This window comes from Gracilinanus agilis, chromosome 2 (genome assembly GCF_016433145.1).
Source record: "Gracilinanus agilis isolate LMUSP501 chromosome 2, AgileGrace, whole genome shotgun sequence".
In the NCBI taxonomy this organism is placed as follows: domain Eukaryota; kingdom Metazoa; phylum Chordata; class Mammalia; order Didelphimorphia; family Didelphidae; genus Gracilinanus; species Gracilinanus agilis.
In genome coordinates, this window is record NC_058131.1 from 61,457,951 (window position 1) to 61,480,227 (window position 22,277).

At 40.0% G+C, this 22,277-nt stretch overlaps 1 protein-coding gene across 1 annotated transcript in view; it reads right to left on the bottom strand.

The window, feature by feature from the left end:
• DUS2 (dihydrouridine synthase 2) overlaps positions 1–22,277 on the bottom strand; it is a 65,393-nt gene that overhangs the window by 21,441 nt on the left and 21,675 nt on the right. The window contains exons 3-6 of the mRNA XM_044663209.1: positions 8,709–8,754; positions 3,448–3,539; positions 2,352–2,395; positions 1,054–1,114 (exon numbers count right to left, since the gene is read on the bottom strand). Of these exons, the coding sequence (XP_044519144.1) occupies positions 1,054–1,114; positions 2,352–2,395; positions 3,448–3,539; positions 8,709–8,754 (243 nt within the window). The remainder of the gene's footprint in view (positions 1–1,053; positions 1,115–2,351; positions 2,396–3,447; positions 3,540–8,708; positions 8,755–22,277) is intronic.

A 22,277-nucleotide genomic window follows, 5' to 3' on the forward strand; every position in this document is an offset into this window, starting at 1 on the left:
TTTATGCATTTTAAAATATAAAACAAATTTTCATTTCAGGGCTCTACTTAAAGCAGGTGACCTGGGTTTGGTTATTAGGCTGTACATAGTTTGTCAACCTTTGTGCTTCATAACCCACTCTAGAAACAGAAAATGGTAGAAGCTCTTAGAAGACAAATCAAATAAAAACCATGAATTCAAGTTTACACTGGTGAGGTAAAGGTTTCTGGATTCTAGCAACAACTATTAAGTTGTAAAAAGCAGTACCACATTATTTTTCATATGTCCAAAGAACTTTGCCTAATGCCCCCTTGCATAGGTGGTCAAAGAAGGGGCATAAAGCCACTTAAAGGTGGCTCAAGGGATAGAGTGCCATGTCTGGAGTTGGGAAGATGTAGGTTCAAAACTGACCTCAGACACTTCCTAGCTGTGTGACTGGGAAAATTATTTAACTCCTTCTGCTTAGCCCTTGCTTTTCAGTCTCAGAGTTGTTACTAGGACAGAAAACAAGGTTTTTAAGAAGAAGATACTTAAAGGGTTGTGCAACCTAGAAGGTGATAAATATTTGCTGAAGTAAACTGAAAGCAAAACTTCCTATTCCTCTGGAGCTGAGGCTACAGAACAACATATTCTGTTGAAGCCAGACCCTCCTGTCAATCAGGACTATCCTTTTTTTTCCTTTTTTTTTAAACCCTTAACTTCTGTGTATTGGTTCCTAGGCAGAAGAATGGTAAGGGTAAGCAATGGGAGTCAAGTGACTTGCCCAGGGTCACACAGCTGGGAAGTGTCTGAGGCCGGATTTGAACCTAGGACTTCCCGTCTCTAGGCCTGACTCTCAATCCACTGAGCTACCTAGCTGCCCCAGGACTATCCTTTTTGACTACTATTTTTGACTATTTTTTGACATTTTGACTATCCTTTCAAAGATGAAAACAGATTAGATGATGATTGAACCCATGGTTTTCAATAAAGAAAATACATATGTGAATTTATTAAATACACACAAAAATTACACACACACACACTCACACACACTCGTTCTGCATTCTAAAGTAAAAGGAAATATCAATTTACCTTGGTGGAGTATTCTTTTGGACAACCCATATTAACATCAATACCAGCTACATCATTCTCTCTAAGGAAAGGGAATAGAAGGAATAAATATTTAACTCAAAGAAGGAAGAAAGCTTATGTAAGAAAGAGCAAAGGCTAATTAAGTAATAATAATTAGAGACATAGCACATGGGATAGGTGCTAGGCCTAGAATGAGAAAGACCTGAGTTCAAATTTGGCCTCAGAAACTTATTAGTTGTGTGACTTTGGGCAAGTCACTTAATCCCATCTGTCTTTGTTTCCTCATCTGTCAAATGAGCTGGAGAAGGAAAGGACAAACCACTCCTTTATCCTTGCCATGAAAACCCCAAATGGGATCATAAAGAATCAGATACATCTTAGAAATGACTGAACAAATGAAGTGCCATCTTTAGGAGCTGCTGTAGCTGGAAAACCCAAATGTCCCTAATGGTGAGGAACCTCTCAGCATCTAACTTGGCTGCTCTGCCTTATGAGAAGCCACAAACACTGCTTCTTAGAAGCCCCAAAATAAAGCCTTCCCAGCTGCAGATGATTTGCTGGAAAGGCTTTGTACCCTTCTGATAGCCTCACAGAGTCACCTCTGTCCCCCACTGAAGGCCTGGAGGAGGCTCAAATTCAGAGTGCTTTTCCCACAACAGCCCCCTGAGCTGGGTGGTGCCAAGGATGCCTAACTTCATTATATAGAGGGAAACTGAGGCTCTGCGAAGGTAAATGACTTGTCTGTGGTCCCACAGCTAGGAAATGTCAGAGCCAGTGGTCTTTCCACAATGCAAAGGCGGGTAGAGTGCAGGTTCTCCTACCCAGTGTCACTCATATAAATAGCAGATACTTTATGAGTTCAGAAATAGGAGATGTTGAAGAATGACTTGACTTAGGAAGGGGATCCACAAGTCTCACACTTCTCTCAGTTTGCAAACAGCCAATTGGATGTTGCTGTGCCTATGACTCAAAGACTCTCTCAAACTGGTATCTCTGAGGAGACAGGTTTGGAAATTTGGCCTCATCCTAAAAAGGCTCAGCTACCTCTGGGCTTTGTAGGGGCACCTCAGGTGCATGGATTTCCACGGGCCTTGATCTGGCCTTTAAACTTGATCTGGCCTTTAAACTAGAAGGAACAAGGGAGAAGAGAAGGGAAAGGGCCCACTCTGGGTGGGTGCTGCTGGGTAACATTTGGAACACCAATGAAGCAGGATCATTCCCAATGCAGGGCAAGGAAACAGCTAGTGCCTCTGGGCCACCCACCCAAAAGGCAATGCAGAGCTTCATGTAGAACTTACACCAGCTTGGCCACAGCAAGGGCTCTCTCAGCATCTGCAGATCCCTGGGGACACAAAAGGAGACGTTCATAACCGGGTGCAGCAGAGGCAGGAGTCTGGCTGCTGTTCTCTCCCAGAAGGATACTAGCACCAGATTCATTAGCTGTTGTTGAAAATACTGAGAATATTTGAAAATTGGAGGGTTAAGCTGATGAAGATGCTTTTTAAGGTTGGAAGAGCCTTTAAGACATGCTTTTGAAAAAATATCAAGAAATATTCAGATCAGAGAACCAAGGGAAGATCATAAACTCAGAGCTGGAGGGGGCCTTCAAGAGCATCCAGCCTCACCAGCCACCCAACTTTCTCTGAGACTCAACAATGAGGGCAAGGTGCCCAAGGTCACTCAGGAAGAAAATGGCAAAACCATGAAATGCCCCCAGGTCCTCAGACTACAAACCCAGGGGCCTTTCCCTTGCACCACACAGCCTCCCAGAAGCAGAAAAAGGAGAAGAAATTCTCTCCCCCCAAACTCATCTTTCAAAGGAAAAGGGGGAAATCTTTGGGAAATACTCTTTGGAAAAACCTAATTCTGGCCCAAAGAAACAGTTTTAGAAGATATTGATATGAAGGCCAGGGAGTAATGAGGAGTATCAGGCACTAAAGATAAGTAATCATGCTAAAGAGTTGGATTATTCCTTTTAAGTATACAAAAATTAAGAGAAAAATATACCAGACTAGTTCTTCGCTCAGACAAAATATGCTATAATATGTATTTATAATTCTTAGAAAAACTCTATAGCTCATTTCTCAAGGGGCCAGAACAGGGTCATCATATAATTGATAACAGTAATGATGATAATGATGAAAACAACATTAGATGGCACTTATATAGCACTTTTAGAATCTATAAAGTGCTTTACATATATTATCTCAGGTGATCATAAGAGAAGGGCAGGGTACGGACCAATGAAGCAGACTTTGGAAATAACAGACTTGCTGCCAAAGGTGTGAAAATCATGTTCCGAATGTGAGACAGCAGGAGCATCTCATAAGCAAGACAGAAACCAGGGAAGGGAAGCAACTGGGCTGTGTTGAGGTAGGGCCTTTAGTCTCTCACCATCTGAAAGACAACCTTGTTCCGCTCTCTTTCACAGGTACGGAAAATGACTCTCTCATTGGGAGCTACAAAGTCAATGGTATCCAGCACTTCTGTGTGGAAAAAAGAAAAAAAAGCAGAGAGGAATGCAATTTCAAAGGAAGAACAACCTTAGCACAGTGCCTGCCAACATAGTAGGCAATTAAAAATGTTTACTAATTGCTAGAATTTATGGACAATCTTTTCCTGTTGGCTATTCTGAACCACTGAAGCAGAAGGATCTTTTGGCAGGGAAAGATTGGTTGCTCAAGTAAATTATCTCACAGTTGGTTTCCTCACCTGTCCAGTGAGGGAGTGGGACTAGATGACCTTTAAGGTCTTTTCTAGAACTAAAATTCTATGATACTATGGAAAAACTTATTATTTTATGTGGATCTGCCTCTCAGATTTTATACAGACAGATAGAAGGTACAAATTTCAAGAACAGAAACATCTCATTGACTCAGCACTACATATAACTAGGTCTACATGTGTGAATTTTCCAGAAAATCCTACTCGGTGTCTACACAGTGACCTCCAAACCCTTGACCCCACAATTCTCTCTCAGGCCATCTCCCCAGCACTAGTTGTTCTCTCCTCTTCTCCCCATCTGGACCCCACGTGAACCAATTCAACTCTACTCTACACTTGAATCCCTCCCTGCTTGGTATATGACTGATTACAGTCTCAACATCAGATCACGCCTGTCATTTGCCACCTTCACTCCTATGTTCCTTTATACTTTGTTAAACAAAGATAGAAAGAATCACACAACCACTGGGTCTGACTGGGTCCACTACAAACTGATGTTACACAGCCTCCACTGGGTCCTCACTGCTGCCGGGCACCCCTACTCTACCTCCTTTATCAACTCCCTTCCCCACACTTCCCAGAAGCTCTTCCAAACTTTTTCATCCCTCCTAAAACCAATCATGGGCTACCCCTCCCCTGACTCTCTCAGCTGAGAACTCTGCCTCCTATTTTACAGAAAAGACAGAGGCCATTTTCCATGAACTCCCTCTGCTGTCACTCAGGTGCCTTCTGCCACCCTCTCCTCCTTCACATCCCTGTCTCACTCCTTACCCAGGCTAACCCATCCACTTGTTCCAGAGATCTCATTCCATCCCATCTCTTCCAACAGGCAGCCCTCTCTGCCATCTTACTCTTTTGCTGATTTTCAGTCTTTCCCTGTCTAATGGCTCCTTCCTTACTGCTTTCTGTCTTAGAATTGATACTAAGTATTAGCACCAAGACAGAAGAGCAGTCAGAGCTAGGCAATGGGGGTTAACTGACTTGTCCAGAGTCCCACAGTTAGGAAGAGTCTGGTGCCACATTTGAAAGCAGGACCTCCTGTCTCCAGGATCAGCTCTCTATCCACTAAGTCACCTAGCTGCTCCTCTCACTTGCCTCTTCTTTTTTAAAAAAAAATTATTGATTTTTTCAGTTACATGTAGAAACAATTATTGACAATTGTTCTCTGACATTTCAGGATTCAAATTTCCTCCTTTTCTCCAATAACCCCCCCCCAGCTAAATAGTCCAATAGAAGTTAAATAAGTATTTTCACATTACACATATTTCATATTGCTCATGTCATGACAGAGGACAATCGCACAAACAAAAATCTCATGAAGGAAATAAAATGGAAGCTGTCATGCTCTGTTCTGCACTCAGACTCCAACAGTTCCTTCTTTGGCTGAGGAGAGCATTTTCAATCACGAGTCCCTTATGGTTATCTTGGAGACTGGCTGCTGATAAAGTTTTAGTCCTTCACAGCTGACCATCATATTTCTATTATTATTATTATTATTATTATTATTATTATTATTATTATTATTATTATTATTTCACTTTGTGCCAGTTCTTGGTCGTTCCATGTTTATAGAGCACTTGTTTCTATATATTTATTTGTTTTCTCCTCCATGACTATGAGTTCCTTGAGGGAAGGAACTGTCTTGTTTCTTTTTGTATCCCCAGTCCTTGGCAAAGGGTCTGGCAAACAGAAGGAGCTTAATAAATGTTTAGTGATTGATAACTGAAATTTGCCCCAGGAGCATTGGTAACTATTAGTGTTGAAGTGCTATCATTATAATAATTCTATTAGAGGAAGGAAGGCTCAGAAGATCTGTGGCACTTACTAGCAACGTGTTTCTAGGGGCACTGAAAACAGGTTGCATTTGGAGTCAGAGGACCTATTTACTGCTTGTATGATCTTGGATTAATCCAGTGTTTAGCATCATAATGCCTGGCACACAGGCACTTAATAAATGTTAATTCATTGATTTGATTTCACTTCTCTGAGACTCCAGTTCCTCCTCTAAAAATGAAGTGGTTGGAAGAGGTTATGTGTAGGCTCTAACTTAGCCTCAGGTCAGGTCCCCAGGGTTTGTGCACTAAGCAGAGAAAATTCTGAACTGAGAATGTAGAGGGAATTACCATGCCAGGAATCCTCTTCTCTATATGTGGCCAATAGTACTATCAATTGCATTTAACCTTTTCTGATGACTCAGATCTTTTCTGATCATCATTATCAATACTGATCATTGTACATGCCCAGAGGATATCTTATGTTGATTCCTTGGAAGAAAAAAAAATTGACTCCAGTGTGTTTTAGTCCAAGTTAGGACCCAAGAATCACATGTACTTAAAACAATGGTTTGAAGGATTTGTTCCTGTTAGGTCTTTTTTTTTTTTAGATTGTTGATTCTGGCATTCTTCCATTAAAAATTTTTTTAAAAAGCAAGCGTCTCTGGAAACTTTTTTCCTTCTGTCTTAAGAGGTTTCCTTCTCTGTTTCCATAATATATTAAAACTCTAAGAACTTCCATCTCTTCATCTTCACTGATAGTTTAGGTGTAACTAGTTATGGTTTTCTCCCACATCACTCATTCAGATATAGGCTTTCCCTCCTTCCTCACCTCTTACTTGTTGGATCTCCCTGTAGAGGCCTCTTCCTAAGTTGTTAATGCTGTGTCCCCTCCCCCCACTTTGTATTTATTTTGCATATATTCTGTATTTACTCATTTGTAAACATATATATAAAGTATATACTGATAACTATCATGGGCTCGTTCCAAGGTCACCAACAAATTCCTCTCCTCGGGATCCAAAGTCCTTCACCCAACTCCCCTCTATCTTTCTAGACTTCTTACACCTTACTCCCCAACACAAACTCTTCAATCCTGGGACACTGGCCTCTTTCCTGGCTATGTCACAAACATCTCTTGGCTCTGAGCACATTCTCTAGTTCTTCCCCATGCCTGAAATGCTCTTTTCCTCCTCAACTCTGCCTACTGACCTCCTAAGCTTCAAGTGCCATCTAAAATCCTACAGGAAACCTTCCCTAACCCCTCTTAATGCTAGTGCCTTCCCTTTACTAATTTTTCCAATACAGCATAGCTTGTTTGTCTCTCTATCCCTTTAGATTGTGAGCTCCTTACACGGCTGTGCTCAACAAATGATTATTGACTGACTGATTCAAGGAAGCTCTTTAAGGCCAGGGACTGGCTCCTTTTGTAACTGTGTTCCCAGCATGCACTACACTGGAGCGGTGCTCAATCAATGCTTGTTGATTCATCCCTGGAATGTTCTCCCTTCTCCCTCCATCTCTTTCTTCACGGCTCAGCTCAGGTAATACTTGCTCCAGTTGGCCTTTCCTAATTCCATCAGATGTCAGTGCTTCTCCCTCTACTCAATTCTTTGTAGCTGTTCACGATCTGGTCTGGCCTGCAGATTTCACACTATCCCGCACCAGGCATTCTACCCTCCAGGGCCCTCTCACTTGCTTGCTATCTTTATTTAGACTGTCCTGTGTGCTGAGAATGTCCTCTCTTCCCTTTTGCCTGTTGAATTCTTGCCCATCCTTTAAAGTTTAACTCCAATCAGTACATAAATATCACAGATACAGAGAGTTCTGGCTAAAGTCAACCACAGGCAAGAACAATTTGGAGCTCCTGTGGGGGAGGCTCTGTGCGCCATTCATCTTTATATCCCGCACAGCATGTAACATAGTGTCTTGTACATCAAGAGTTTTCAAAAAATGTGATGAATGTTATATGGCTTTGTTTAGCCTCCTATTGAGAAGCTTATTAGTTTAAGTAGAAGAGTTTTTGCCTTGATTAGAGCTATTTATATAACAATGCCTCTCCTAAAAAAGTTCATTTAAATAAAATTTTAACAGAGAGAAACAATTGTTAATGAAAGCCTATGATGAGCTTTTTATAACAACCACCCCATGTTATCTATTTTGTAAATTACCGTTTTTGTATGCTGGATATTCTTAAAATAAGGCATAGTTTTAAACGGAAAAAAAATTTAGGTTTCCTACGCATACATAGATTCCACAAGGATGGGTACATGATGCTAATCAAGGTAGAAACCTCAAACTGGACAATTAACTTGTTGATAAGCTATAACAGATCATTCTCTCTTTTTCTCTCTCTTTTTAAAAATGCTCTTGCCTTCTGTCTTAATGTTAATTCTAAGACAGAAAAGCTGACAAGGGTTGGGCAATTGAGGTTAAGTGACTTGCCCAGGATCATATAGCTAGGAAGTAAATGAGGCTAGTTGTGAACTCAGATCCTCCCCACTCCAGGCCTGGTGTTCTATCCAATGTGTTACCTAACTGCCCTGCAGACCATTCTTAATAGAAAATTCTATATAAAATGCATCCACATCCTAGTCATGAAACAGTGCTTCCTAAAATATGTAAATCTACAAATGAAAGATGTCCCCAGTATTTTGTATATTTATCAACACCTTAAGAAATTGGATTGCTCCTACAGAAATTTAAAATACAAAAATAAAAATGAAAAAGTCCTCTATTAATAAACACAATGGGAGCCTGCTGGCCATTCCCACAAAGAAGTAGGCATTTATCAGAGAAGAGTAAAAGAATAAATATTTATATAGCACTAACTATGTGTCAGAAACTGTGCTAAGTGTTTTACAATTATTATCTCACTCAAGCCTCACAACAAACCTAGGGGGTAGATACTATTATTAACCCCATTTTACAGACTAGGAAACAGGCAAAAAAGAGGTGAAATGAATGGACCAGGGTCACATAGCTAGCTAGTAAGTGTCAGGAGCTGGATTTTAGTTCAGGTATTCCTACCTCTAGGCACTACCTCAAAATCATTCCCAAAGGAAAGAAAGAACAGAAGGCAATTTAAAACTTGTCAGCACTAATTGAACATGAAACAGAAAACATCCCAAACGAGCCTGAGAGGAACTCTGTGCTTACCATTGACAACTCTCTTGCACTGAAGCATCTTAATGTCAATCAGCTCCTGTCAAGAAAGGAAAGCATATTAAGTTAGTCCTAGGAAGGCAGAGCTCTTGGACTCAATGGGATGCTTTCAGGTATCCCTAGAGCCGCGCCGCTGCTTTTAACAACCCAGTTATCCCCTCTACATCATGACTTTCCCCATCTTGATTCAGCATAAGAAGTTAAATGGTCATTTGGGGAGAGTTTTGTGGAAACTGCAGATACCACAGAAAAAGTTTAAAAACTTAGAAATGCATACTCAGCCAAAATTTACAATATGGTACCATAAACATTCCATAAAAGAAGAAAAATTTCAGACTTTTTTTCTGGTATGAAGGGAGGGCCAAAAAAAATTGATGAGCATTTTCCAGATGGTGGAGTCCTGTGCCCCTCACCCTGGAGATGTGAAAGGGAAAACTGTAGGGTAGTTGGAGCTGATGGCATCAAGACCCATAAGCTCCTCCTGAATCCTCTGCACTGATTAGCCCCTTGCTGATATTGTGTGCTGAGTTCTGGATGTCACATTTTAGAAATGACATTCATAGTCTGGGGCATGGTCAGCCATAGAGAAGTGACCATACCCTGTTAGGGTCCTTTGAGAGAAGTATAGATCTTTATCATGAAGAAGATAAGGTGGTGGGCTCCTGGGCTCCCTTTGGCCATTTGGAAATTGGGTCATGGAAAAGAGGGATGTTTTTTCTCTGTCCCAGAGGGAGGAAGGACTAACTACAAGATGGAAATGAAGAGGATGAAGATTTTTTGCTCAATAAGGAAGAATTTAATAACCTGAGTTGTCTGAAAATGGTACAAGCTGTTTGCAAAGGAAGGGCAGTGAATTCCTTTTCAAGCTTGAAGGCCATTCCCTCCTTGGGGATTCTGTTGCAGAGATTCATAGTTCTCAGGGGTTGGACCAAATGACCTCCGAGGCCCCTTCCAACTCTAAAGTTCCAAGAACTATAAAAATGAGTTGGCCTAATTTAGCAACCCTCAATTTAGGGAGAAATCTGTGGCACAATCCAAGGGTCCTGGGTTGAGTGTTTCTGGTTCTGTCAATAAGGAACCCCAAGATATCCTTCCTTCTAACTGGCAGAGAGCCCTGGCAAGTTACAGCAGATGCGAATTCATCATGTTTTGTTTTGAAACATGCCATCTTGGGTGCCGCCTGCTTTGTTGTGTATGCTTTAGTTAATATCTCAGTTTTTTCTTCACATGCTTTTGAGCATAAATAATATACTATAAAATGAAAAAGAATGCCATATGCTCCCAAAGGAGTTCCTAACAAGTCTGAATAACCCCTTCTCTCTTTCTTGCTACCTGTCTATCCTTTTTATCTAAACCTTTTATCCTGAAAAACAGTGGGCACCCACAATCCACCAGATTCAAGGTGGGGGAACAAGTCATAAAAATATCCTGTCCAAATCCAGGGCAGAGTTCAGGCAGCAAAATTAGTTGAATTAACTTTTGTGAATTATGTCACTTCCCAGCTCCTCAAACTTCAATGACTCTCTCCTTTTGAGTGGATAAAACACAAACTCCTTAGCCTGGGAGGACCCTCCAAAACCTGGCTCCAATCTACCTCTCCAGCTTTATTTCACATTACTCCTGCTACACCTAAAACTCATCATGCTTTTATCTCACTTAAACAAGCCATTTCCTTGTGCTTGGCATGCAACCCCCCCCCCCCATTGTGTTCCCATGGTAGTCCTCCTATTCCTATAAAACTCAGAGTTTAGTTGCTTTCTCCTCCTCCATGAAACTTTCCTTGGTCATCTTAGTTGAAAGTGTTTTCCTTCCTTTCTCAACTTTTTCTATAGCATTTTGTCTGGATTCTTTTAGGCTTGTCACATTGACATCTCTATAGATAAGGTATATTCCTCTAACACAACGGTTGGCAACCTTTTTGCCCGGTTGGCAACCTTTTTGGCCATGAGAGCCATAAATGCCTACGGAAGGAGGAAGATGGAGGCGGAAGGTGCTGGAATATGGGGCAGGGGCTGAAGGGCCCCCTGAGGCACATCCTGGGGCTCTGCCAGGACTGGCCAGTCGCCAGATATGGCTCAAGAGCCATACATTGCCAACCCCTGCTTTAACACAATGTGAGCCCTTGGGCCATGTTTTCTTTGCACCTTTATCAGTGATCAGTGTTCAACACTAGACCAAGGTCTATTGAATTTAATTGTTGGGTGACATTAATAATCATTCCAAATCTTTGGATCTATAACTTTTCTTTTATAATAATTTTAATTGATGTTTTGTTTCTTACATCATCATAGTGTAACATCATCTTTAAAAAAATCAGTGGATAAATCCAGTGGAATTGTGTGTCGGCTATGGGGAGGATGGTGAGGGAGTCTAGGGGGTGGGGGGTGGGGGGAAGGAAAAGAACATGAATCATGTAACCATGGAAAAATATTCAAAAAATTAAAAAAAATTAAAATGAAAAAAAAAATCAATGGAACCAAGGATGATTTCAGAAAGAGCTGGAAAGACCTACATGAACTGATGCAGACTGAAATAAGAAGCAGCAGGAAAACATTGTAAAAGCAATACTGGGGAATGATCAAATGTGAAAGAGTTGCTACAAACAGCAATATAATGATCCAGAACAATTCTTAGAGACTTATGAAAAAGAATCCTATCCACTTCCAGAGAAAGAACTGTTGGAGTAAGGATGCAGATGGAAACATATGATTTATCACTTGTTTATCTGGGTTTATGTTTTAGGGTTTTGGTTTTATAAGACTATTCACTTACCAAAATGAATAATATAGAAACATGTTTTGTGTGATAATACATGTATAACCCAGATTAGATTGCTTGCCAGCTCTGGGAGCAGGGAGGGAGGAAGAGAGGGAAACAATTTGGATTATATAACTTCAGAAAACTCATGTGGAAATTTGTTATTAAAACAAACAAACAAACAAACAAACAAATCAGTGGAACCAGGTAGTAGGAGACCATTCAGCTAAGTCAGTGAATAACTTAGTGTGGGGATCACCAGTTCATTTCCTGTTCGTGTGCCTAACAAAGGAAGGCTTGGAGATGCGGGCAAATTCCCAGCTTTGTAAATGAAAAAGAATGATGAGAAATGGATCCAAGGACAATCTTGGAGAATTCTTGTAGGGTCTTCTGAGTAACAACAACATTCATTAAGGCCAGTAGTGACTCTGTGCTTCTGAGTCTATTCTACTTGAGCTTACATTTATAAGACAGAAACACATGGAAGAGGGAAGGGAACACTGGCCATGGAGTCAGGTAGGCATCCCAGGGGAGGATGCTGGCTTGACTACTCATTGATTAGCTGTAGGACTCTGGTCAACTTCTCTGAGCTCCAGTTTCCTCACATAAAATAAGGAGAATAAAGTATGAAAATGAAACATGGACCCTTATAACAACTTTGTGGAGCTAATATTATCCCCCCTATATTAGAGATGAGGAATCAGAGACATGAAGAATCCCTTTAATAAGCCCTAAGGTAACAAAAAGTTGACCTGATCAAGAAGAAGCTATGGAAAAAGCCCTAGCCCTGGTGTGGAGTCAGAGATCAAAAAGGATTCAAATCCTGTTTCTACTACTTCATCGTCCACGTAATACAGCAAAATCTCTTTGCCTTCCTACGCCTCAGCTTCCTCTTCTTGGAAGTGATGATCTTGCAGATGATCCCCAAGTTCCCTTCAAGCTGGAAACTCTACCATCAGTTCCACCAGTTCTGATGGAGGTGGCCATTCCGTGCGGGCTCCTTCCACAGGAGGGCAGCACATCCCTTTCTTTGACAGCTACAGAGGGGAAAGACCAGGTTACTCCTCTCTTTTTCTCTGAATGCAATCATTGTACTTTCTAGTTTAGGCTAAATTATTTAGAGTCCTGGGCCTCTGCTGCTCTATTTGTTAGGTTTACAAACCATTGTAACCTTCCCAAAGTACAAGTATATGTTTTCATACGTCAAAAGTTTTAAAGCATCAAAGATCTAAATTCAAGCTAAGCCTGGGGAAGGCGGATAGTGTGGGATAACAAAAATACAGTCAATAGCCAAATAAAATAAATAATAAAGATGAATGCCAGCAGCTTTCTAATTAAATACTGCTTTCACAAATATTTTCTCATTTGATCCAAACACAACCTTTTGAAGTGGTGAGGACAAATATTACCTTTCTCTTAACAGATGAGAACACAAGTTCTGAGACAATCATTTTCCTGGAGTCGTTATGCACTGTGTACACAGTAAGCTTTTGATACTATAATACAGCAAATATTAAGCACCTCCAGGCTACATAGCACTATGGTGGCCAGCAGAAACATACAGATAGCTAAAATATACCAAGAAATAGGCCTGAAAGGGTATCAAAGAGAAAATGGGGGAAGGGTTTCTAGGGGAGCCAACCTTTAAAGAATGAAGAGAAATTTTACAGGTGGTAGAAAGGATAACTTGACCAAATACACCAAACGACATCCATGTTCAGGGGCAGTTCAGTGCCTAGCATGGTTGGCACAGACAGTGAATGAAAACAAGAAAGTTTTGGAAGACAGAGTGGCACGCTGGTTTGTGGGGCTTGAAAGTCAGGCAGAAAAACAAAGTGGCTACTTTCATAGGTAAATGATGATTCTGGATGGATTGGAGGGATAAATAAATGGAAGTGTAAATATCTTAAGAGAAATGAGGACAACAGCTTAACAAATGTTGAAGTGAAGTGGCAGATGCTGGACTTGAACTCCTATACTCTTCTACTTTTTTCCTCTCATCTCTTTTCTTCCCCATTCCCCTCCTTCGCTTGGTTCTTTCTTTTTCTTTCTTTCTTTCTTTCTTTCTTTCTTTCTTTCTTTCTTTCTTTCTTTCTTTCTTTCTTTCTTTCTTTCCTCCTCCTCCTCCTTCTTCTTCTTCTCTCTCTCTCTCTCTCCCCAAAGAAAAAGTTGGTGAGCTAGAAGTATACTCAACACTAGTGATCTCTATTTGATGGGATCTGCTTCCATTCCTCTCCTCCTTTCTTTTCTTCACCCAGCCCCTTGATCTCATGTTCTTACTTTTCTTTTCCCCTTTCAGATCTACTCTCTGAAGTTGGAATTTGTTTTGCTAATGTCTAATCGCTCCATAAATCTACTCTCTCTCTTCATCCCATCTCCCTTCTCTCTGTTCCCACATGCTTCCTTATTGGGTTGGATGTATTTCTCCTCTCAAATCCGTATGTGTAGGTATATACAGTATGTTTTTAACCCTCCTTTGTCAGCTGAAACAAAAGTGAGGTTCACGTATAAACCTACTTCTCCTAACCCTTTCACTGTGTTTGCATAGTTCTTTGATGCACCTCAGATAGTAAGTTATCTCCTTCATTCCTCTTCCTTCTCTAGTATATTTTTTTCCTTCCCTTCTCTTTCTCAAAACCACTAAACCCCAGAAAAATTACTCTCAGGACCTCTGTTTTACTTACTTCCTCTATTGCCTTTGAAGACATTAGGATTTGGAGGGGACACTTGTTATTTCTCTCACCATGAGAATATAATGCTTAAAGAGGCCGCTAAGGTTCTCTCTCTCTTTACCAGCAATGTTTTATTTTTTTTCCAATTACACGTAAAGACAATTTTTGACATTCATTTTCTAACATTTTGAGTTCCAAATTTTCTTCTTCTCCCCTCTCCCTGAGAAGGTAAGCAATTTGATATTAGTTATACACAAAAGCCAGGCTTTCTTACCTCACTTCTGAGTTTGGGTTGTGAGCAGGCCTGGATCTATATAATTTCTTTATCACTGGGGTTTTCTTTTGTTTACTCTTTTTTCCAGCTTTACTACCTGAATGTGCCTTTGTGTCTGGGCCATGTTTTATGTATTGAAATGAGTGGTGAGGCCTACTTTGGGCCTAATACAGACATGTATGAGGACCTGCCACAACTTCTTTGTATCAAGGTGACAGGTTCTTTAAGGATGTTCCAGTGCAGCCCAATCTGTAATGGTTGCTTTCATAGACTGATTGTTGTTTTCTTAGTGTGAGCCCTGAAGGCTCCCAATCCCTAGGCTGAGGTCAGAATAGGCTCCAGGATTCCCTAGTTTATTCTTGGTCCCCGCACTGTACAGTATTCAAGCTCTGCGTTCTTGGTTCAGCCTTTCCTGGCTGGACCCTCCCTAGTGCTTGCAAGCTTCTAACTATCTCCTTATGGAGACTTGGGTAGGAAAAAAAATGCACCTACAACAGTTTCTCCTCAGATTACTTGGCCATTATTCAGTCTGGTGTTCTTTTTATTCATAATTATCAAAGTAGTTGTATGAGAGGTGGGCTATTCTGCTCCTATTCACTCTGCTATTTGAGGTCTCTGGCCTTTTACTTTAAAAGTCAGTTTTCTATAAATGAATCTACAAATAACTGAAGATACCATCAACCCCCTGAAAAGTGAATGGTGAAGAGCTCAAAACAGAGTTGACATTTATATTAGAAAACAAATTTTTAAACAGGGGAAAAAATCAATTCCCATTAGAACGATGCTTTCAAAAATATCCTTTGTTATTACCATCACTAAAGAGAAATGGTGCGTCCATAGCATGTTCCTCTTCAAGAGGGACTACCTACAGTGTTTCCCCTTCTAGACACTTCAGTGGAGCCTTGACCTTTCTTTCTTGTGATTTTCTAACTTCTTTGCTGCCCAAGGGGAAATGCTTTAAACATTAGCAAAGTGTCAACTGAGCCAAATGAAGCAGGATATTGCTTACAGTCCTGTGCATGAACACCAGAAGGACTGAGATTTAAGAATAAAAAATATCTTGAAGGATCAACCTGTGCCAATTGAAATAGGTCATTTAAAAAAATCCATAAGGCAAAGAAAATACAAATAATAGGATGAAAATTTTAATTTCAAAATAAATTTTTGTGTCCATTGACCCACTTGGCTCTTCTAGTATTAATATTAGACTATTTGTTATCAATTAACAGAATCAACATAAGCAGAGTCTTCTTGTAGGGTCTGAAAAGGTGCCAGGCGTTTATTAACAATCTCTTTCATTTCTCACTGGGATTTCATTGGCATAAGGAGTTTCCAAGGAGGAAAAGCCCATACCCATACCGACAGGCATTTATTCTGCAACTTACAGAATTAGAAAGGAGTTTGGGGCCCTGAGAAATAACTGACATTCCCAGAGTTACACAATGTCAATGTGATAGAGTTGAGGCCTGCCCCGGGACCTCGTGGCTCTGAGGCTATCTTTCTGTCCCTTATGCCAAGTTGCCTTAATACACAAATTCTCTATACGTGCGTGCGTGCGTGTGTGTGCGTGTGTGTGTGTGTGTGTGTGTGTACCCTTTCTCTGTCTCTCACCCAACACACTCTGCATGTGTATGCACACATACACCCCACGCCTCTCTCTGCCCAAGCACGGGCACACACGTGTAGCTGGGGTTCCCCAGACGTGCAGGCACACAGACACTGCGCGCTCTCTCTGTATGCGGACTTACCTAAGCGCAGACGCTGCGTGTGCACACACTCCCACACACACAGAAGGGAAGGAACTCGGAGCAGTTAGGGTTTCAGAGCCAAGAATACGCATTTACCAAACAATTTTTAGAAGTGTAAACAAACACTGGTAATAAGCCACGTGTCAAACCATGTGGGAGCGGTGGTACACCTCGTGCTGTACGCAGGCAATGGACAACAGGGGCAAACAGGAAACAGAAACGTGGTCTTCCTCTTCTCCCGGCCTGCCTCAGCCGAGGGGACTTCAACATGGGCATTGGGACGAGCCTCACAGGACCGGCTCCCTCCGCGTCCATGATCTGCATCCTTGCCCTGCCCCGGGCCATGCCCCCCCATTCCCCATCGCTGGGACAGGCTGCGGCTCTGCCTGTCATCCCCCACGGGCCCTCCACGCTTTCCCAGGTTATAATTACTGCTCTGGCTTTGGGCTTCTCCTTTCGAAATCCAGACCTGACAGGGAGCCCGGCCAACTTTACACCACGGTCTTTTCCCCTGGAGGCCTCTGGCTCCTGCGCTTATCTACATTCATCTACTTCCAAAACGCACCCCAGGATCCTGCCAACCGTCCACCTTCCCCACCACTTCCTGTGAGATTCATCCCACTGAACACAATCAGAAGTCATGCCACTGTGCTGACTGAGTCTGCTACACATTTGGGTTATCCTGTTCTATCCTTACTGCTGCATTAGTTTTTTTTTTTTTTTAAACCATTACTTTCTATCCTAGTAACAGCTCTAAGAGAGAAAAGTGACTGGGGAAATGAGGTTAAGTGACTTGCCCAGGATTACACAGCTAGAAGTGTCTAAGGTCAAATTTGAACCCAGGTTCTCCTGACACCAGGCCGGGAGTCCTATCCACTGAGCCACTTAGCTGCTCCTTGCACTGTTTTTTTTATTTTTTTTAAATTATTCCAAATTTTATGAAATCTAACAAAAGAAGCATTTCCATATATAAAGAAAAAGAAGATAGTACTCAAATGAAATCATAAATCTCCTATATATTTAGCTTACTTTTCTTCATTTCTACATAACAAATCCCATCCACAAGCATCCTATCCTTTCCCTCCCCTCCTCATATCACAAAATATTTCAAGGCAGCCTTTCATGTTTCACCTTTCTGTTCACTTTCTGGAGGTAACATTCACAGTTTATTCTTTCAGCATTAATTCTGTGGTTGTGTATAATGTTCTCTTGGGTCCACTTATTTTTATTGTTTATTATCTCATATAGTTCTTTCCAAGTTTTTAAAAATCAGTAGTACTCCATCACAATCATATACTACAATTTGCACAGCCATTTCGGAATTGATGGGCATCTCCTCAATTTCCAATTCTTTACTACCAAAAAGAGAGCTGCTATAAATATTCTGGAACAGGCAGAAGAGTGGTATGGGCTAGGCAATATGGATTAAGTGACTTGCCCTGGGTTACATAGCTAGGAAGTGTCTGAGGGAAGATTTGAACCCGGGACCTGTGGTTTCCAGTCCTGGCTCTCAATTCACTGAACTACCCAGCTGCCCCCTATCTGTGGTTAGTTTAAATGAAATATCTCTTTCTATTTCTTCTTGTAGGACTTTGTCAGTAATATCTAAAAATGCTAAAAATTTATGTGGATTTATTTTATATCCTGCTACTTTGCTAAAATAATTGATAGTTTCAACTAACTTTTTAGTTGAATTTCTAGGATTTTCCACATATACCTTTGTGTCATGAGCAAATAGTTTTATTACCTCTTTGCCCATTCTGATTATTTCGATTTCTTATTCTTCTCTTACTGTTACTGCTAGCATTTTAATACTATGTGAAATAATAATATTGGTGATAATGGACATCCTGGTTTTATTATTGATCTTATTGGGAAGGCTTCTAGCTTCTCTCCATTACAGATAATACTTACTGATAGTTTTAGGTATGCTTTATATCATTTTAAGAAAAAATCCATTTATACCAAAGTTTTCCAGTGATTTTTTTTTAAACCCTTTCCTTCCGTCTTGGAGTCAATACTGTGTATTGGCTCCAAGGCAGAAGAGTGGTAAGGGTAGGCAATGGGGGTCAAGTGACTTGCCCAGGGTCACACAGCTGGGAAGTGTCTGAGGCCAGATTTGAACCTAGGACCTCCTGTCTCTAGGCCTGGCTCTCAATCCACTGAGCTACCCAGCTGCCCCCTTTTCCAGTGATTTTAATAGGAGTATAGTATTTTGTCAAAGCCTATTGCTGCATCTATTGATATAATCATATGGTTTTTGTAACTTTTGTTACTGATAGTATCAATTATGTTGATAGTTTTCCTTATATTTTTTTTCATTGTTAATAATATTTTTTTTTTTAGTTTTCCTTATATTAAACCATCCCTGCATTCCTAGTATAAATACTATTTGGTCACAATGTATTATCTTTGTAAAATAACATTTTAGTCTCCCAACCAGTATTTTGTTTAGGATTTTTACATCCATATTCATTAATGAGATTAGTCTGTAATTTTCTTTTTCTGTTTTTGCTCTTCCTGGTTTAGGCATCAACACCAAATTTGTTTCATAAAAGGAGTTTTGTAAACTCCTTTTTTGCCAGTTATTTAAAATAATTTGTTTAATACTGAAATTTGTTGATCCTTAAATGTTTGGTAGAATTCACTTGTAAATCCATCTGGTCTTGGTGCTTTTTCCTTAAGAAGTTAATTTATGGCTTGTTCAACTTGTTTTTTTTTTTTTTTTTTTAAATACGTTTATCCTTTTTCTTGCTCTGATAGTCTAGGTAGTTTGTTTTTTTTTGGAGGGGTATTTTAAAATTTCTCCTTCATTGTTAAATTTGTTTTCATATACTTGAGCAAATAACTCCTAATAATTGCTTTAATTTTCATCTTCGTATTCACTCTTTTCATCTTTAATGCTAGAAGTTTGATTTTCTTTTCTCTTTTTCTAGTAGATTAACCAATGATTTTTAAAATTGTATTGTTTTTCATAAAACTACCTCTTAGATTTATTTATTAATTCAAAGGTTTTTTATATTGAATTTTATCGATCTTGATTTTAATTTTTAGAATTTCTAATTTGGTGCTTAGTTGAGGATTTTTAACTTGTTTTTATTCTAGTTTTTTAATTATATTCCCAATGCATCAATCTTTCCTTTCTCTATTTTATTAATATAAGTATTTAGAGATAGAAATTTTCCTCTAATTACTGCTTTTGCTGTATCTCTTAGGTTTAGATATGTTGTTTCATTATTATCATTCTCTTTAATTAAATGATTGTTTCAATAATTTGTTCTTTAACCTACTCATTCTTTTAAGATTAAAATTTTTAAGGGATAGTTGGGTAGCTCAGTGGATTGGGAGCTAGGCCTAAAGACAGGAAGTCCTAGGTTCAAATCTGCCCTCAGACACTTCCTAGCTGTATGGCCCTGGCCTTATTTTAAATTTAATTTTTATTGTGTTATCGTCTAAAAAGGTTGCATTTAATATTTCTGCTTTTCTACATTTGATTATAATATTTTTTGTGCCCTAATATATGGTCAATTTTTGTGAAAATGCCATGTACCGCTGAGAAAGTATACTCTTTTTTGTTTTCATTCAATTCTTTCCAGATAGTTATCATATTTAACTCATCTAAGCTTCTATTTATATCTCCTTGACTTCTTTCTTATTTATTTTTTGGTTAAATTTATCTAGTTCTGAGAAGGAGAGATTGAAGCCCCAACTATTATTATTATTGTTTTCCTGTATTCCTATCTGGAATTAATTTCTCCTTTAAAATTTTGGATGCTATAACATTTGGTGCATAGAGATTTAAAATTGTTAATGCTTTGTTATCTATGGTACCTTTTAACATAATATACTCTCTTTGTTTATCTCTTTTGATTACATCTATTTTAGCTTTAACTTTGTTTAGAGAACATGATTGCTACTCTTGCTTTCTTTGTATTGGCTAGAGAATAGCATATTCTGCGCCAGCCCTTTATTTTTATTCTATGTATATCTCTTATTGTTAAGTGTGTTTCTTGTAAACAACATATTGTCGGATTTGTTTTATTTTTTAAAACAATTCTGGAGGTTCCGGGTTAAGATGGCGGCAGAGTAAGAAGCAGCTCTTAACCTCTCCTGACCGAAACACACAAAACTCCTCAAGGGGACATAAAAACAAGTCCAGACGAACGGAGGAACCCCACAACAGGGCACAGCGTGGAAGGTACGTGGAATCGAGACATTTCCAGGCTAAAAAGGGCTCTCCTTAAATCGCGAGCTGAGCAACCGCCCCACCCCCACCCCCTCCACACTCACCTATAGCTTCGAACCCAGCTAAAAAGAAATAGAGCAAGTTTGGGGCACCCATCGAGTCATCAGCAGCTCCGGGACCTGTTCCTGAGAGCAGCAAGACTTAGGACCCCATTAAGTCAAGAATGCACGCGAAAGCTGAGCGCGCGGGAGCAGAGAGTGGACGCTGGGCGCGCAGAGTGCCAGCTGAGCAGAGGCGTGGGTGCCGGCTGAGCAGAGGCGTGGGTGCCGGCTGAGCAGAGGTGTGGGTGGAGGCAAACACAGCCAGGAACTAAAGCCTAAGTGGGGAACCAGTGCAGACGGGTATACGACTGTGGGAGCAGCGCCCTGAGACTTGTAAAGAAACCTCCTGCAGAGAATCAAGCAAGGGAATTCACCAGGGGGCTTGACCTTGGAAAAAACTAGAACTCAGACCTCAGGAGCCAATAGATCTCAGACAGACACTGAGAGCGAGGATAAACCTGAGAAGCTGCTGGGCTAATGATGGCTAACCAGTTACAGGAAATTCAGAAGAGAAAGAATAATAACAAAAAAAAGAAGTCTTTAACACTCGACAGCTTCTACACAGAGAAAATCCAGACAACCGAGCAAACAGAGGAGGAGAACAAACAACCATCCAGACCCTCCCCAAATAAGGAAAACTCCTCACAAGCTATGGACGAGTTCAAATCTGAGATTTTGAGGAAAATGGAAGAGATCTGGCAAGAAAATAACAGCTTAAAAGGTAGAATCTTGCAGCTGGAAAGCGAGGCTCAGAAACCAAATGAACTGATAAGCAAATTGAACACAAGAAATGACCAGATTGAAAAGGAATACCAAAAGATTATGGCCGAAAACAAGAAGATTATGGCCGAAAACCAAAAGATTATGGCCGATTACCAGAAGATTATGGCCGAAAACCAAAAGATTATAGCCGAAAATCAATCCCTAAAGGCTAGAATTGAGCAAGTAGAAACTAATGATCTCTCAAGACAACAAGAACAAATAAAACAAAGCCAAAAGACTGAAAAAATAGAAGGAAACATGAAATATCTCAATGAGAGAGTGACAGACCAAGAAAACCGGTCTAGAAGAGACAATTTGAGAATAATTGGTCTTCCAGAAAAACCAGAAATTAATAAAAACCTGGACTCTATACTAACAGAAATAATTCAGCAAAATTGCCCTGAAGTCCTACAACAAGAGGGCAATATAGACATTGAAAGGATTCATAGAACACCTGCAGCATTCGATCAAGAAAGGAAAACACCAAGAAACATCATTGCAAAATTCAAGAGTTTCCAAGCAAAAGAAAAAATCTTACAAGAAGCCAGAAAGAAACAATTCAAATATCAAGGAGCAACAATCAGGATCACACAGGATCTGGCAGCCTCAACACTAAAAGACCGCAAAGCGTGGAATACAATATTCAGAAAGGCAAGAGAGCTGGGCCTGCAACCACGGATCAACTACCCATCAAAATTGACTATATATTTCCAAGGGAAAGTATGGGCATTCAACAAAATTGAAGAATTCCAGGTATTTGCACAGAAAAGACCGGGGCTAAATGGAAAGTTTGATATCCAACCACAAAAATCGAGAGAAACCTGAAAAGGTAAATAAGATACAGAGGGGAAAGAAAGAAAACTTATAATTTTTAAATTTGCCTTTTTAAGGGCCTCAGTGAGATCTAATTATCTGTATTCCTTTGTAGAGAAATATTATGTTTAATTCTCTGTAGTGAACTCTATTCACTATTATAATATTCACTATTATAGTAATCAGAAGAATAATTAACAGGGTGAGGGTGGAACACTAAATAATCTAAGATGGCATGGGGGATGGGAAA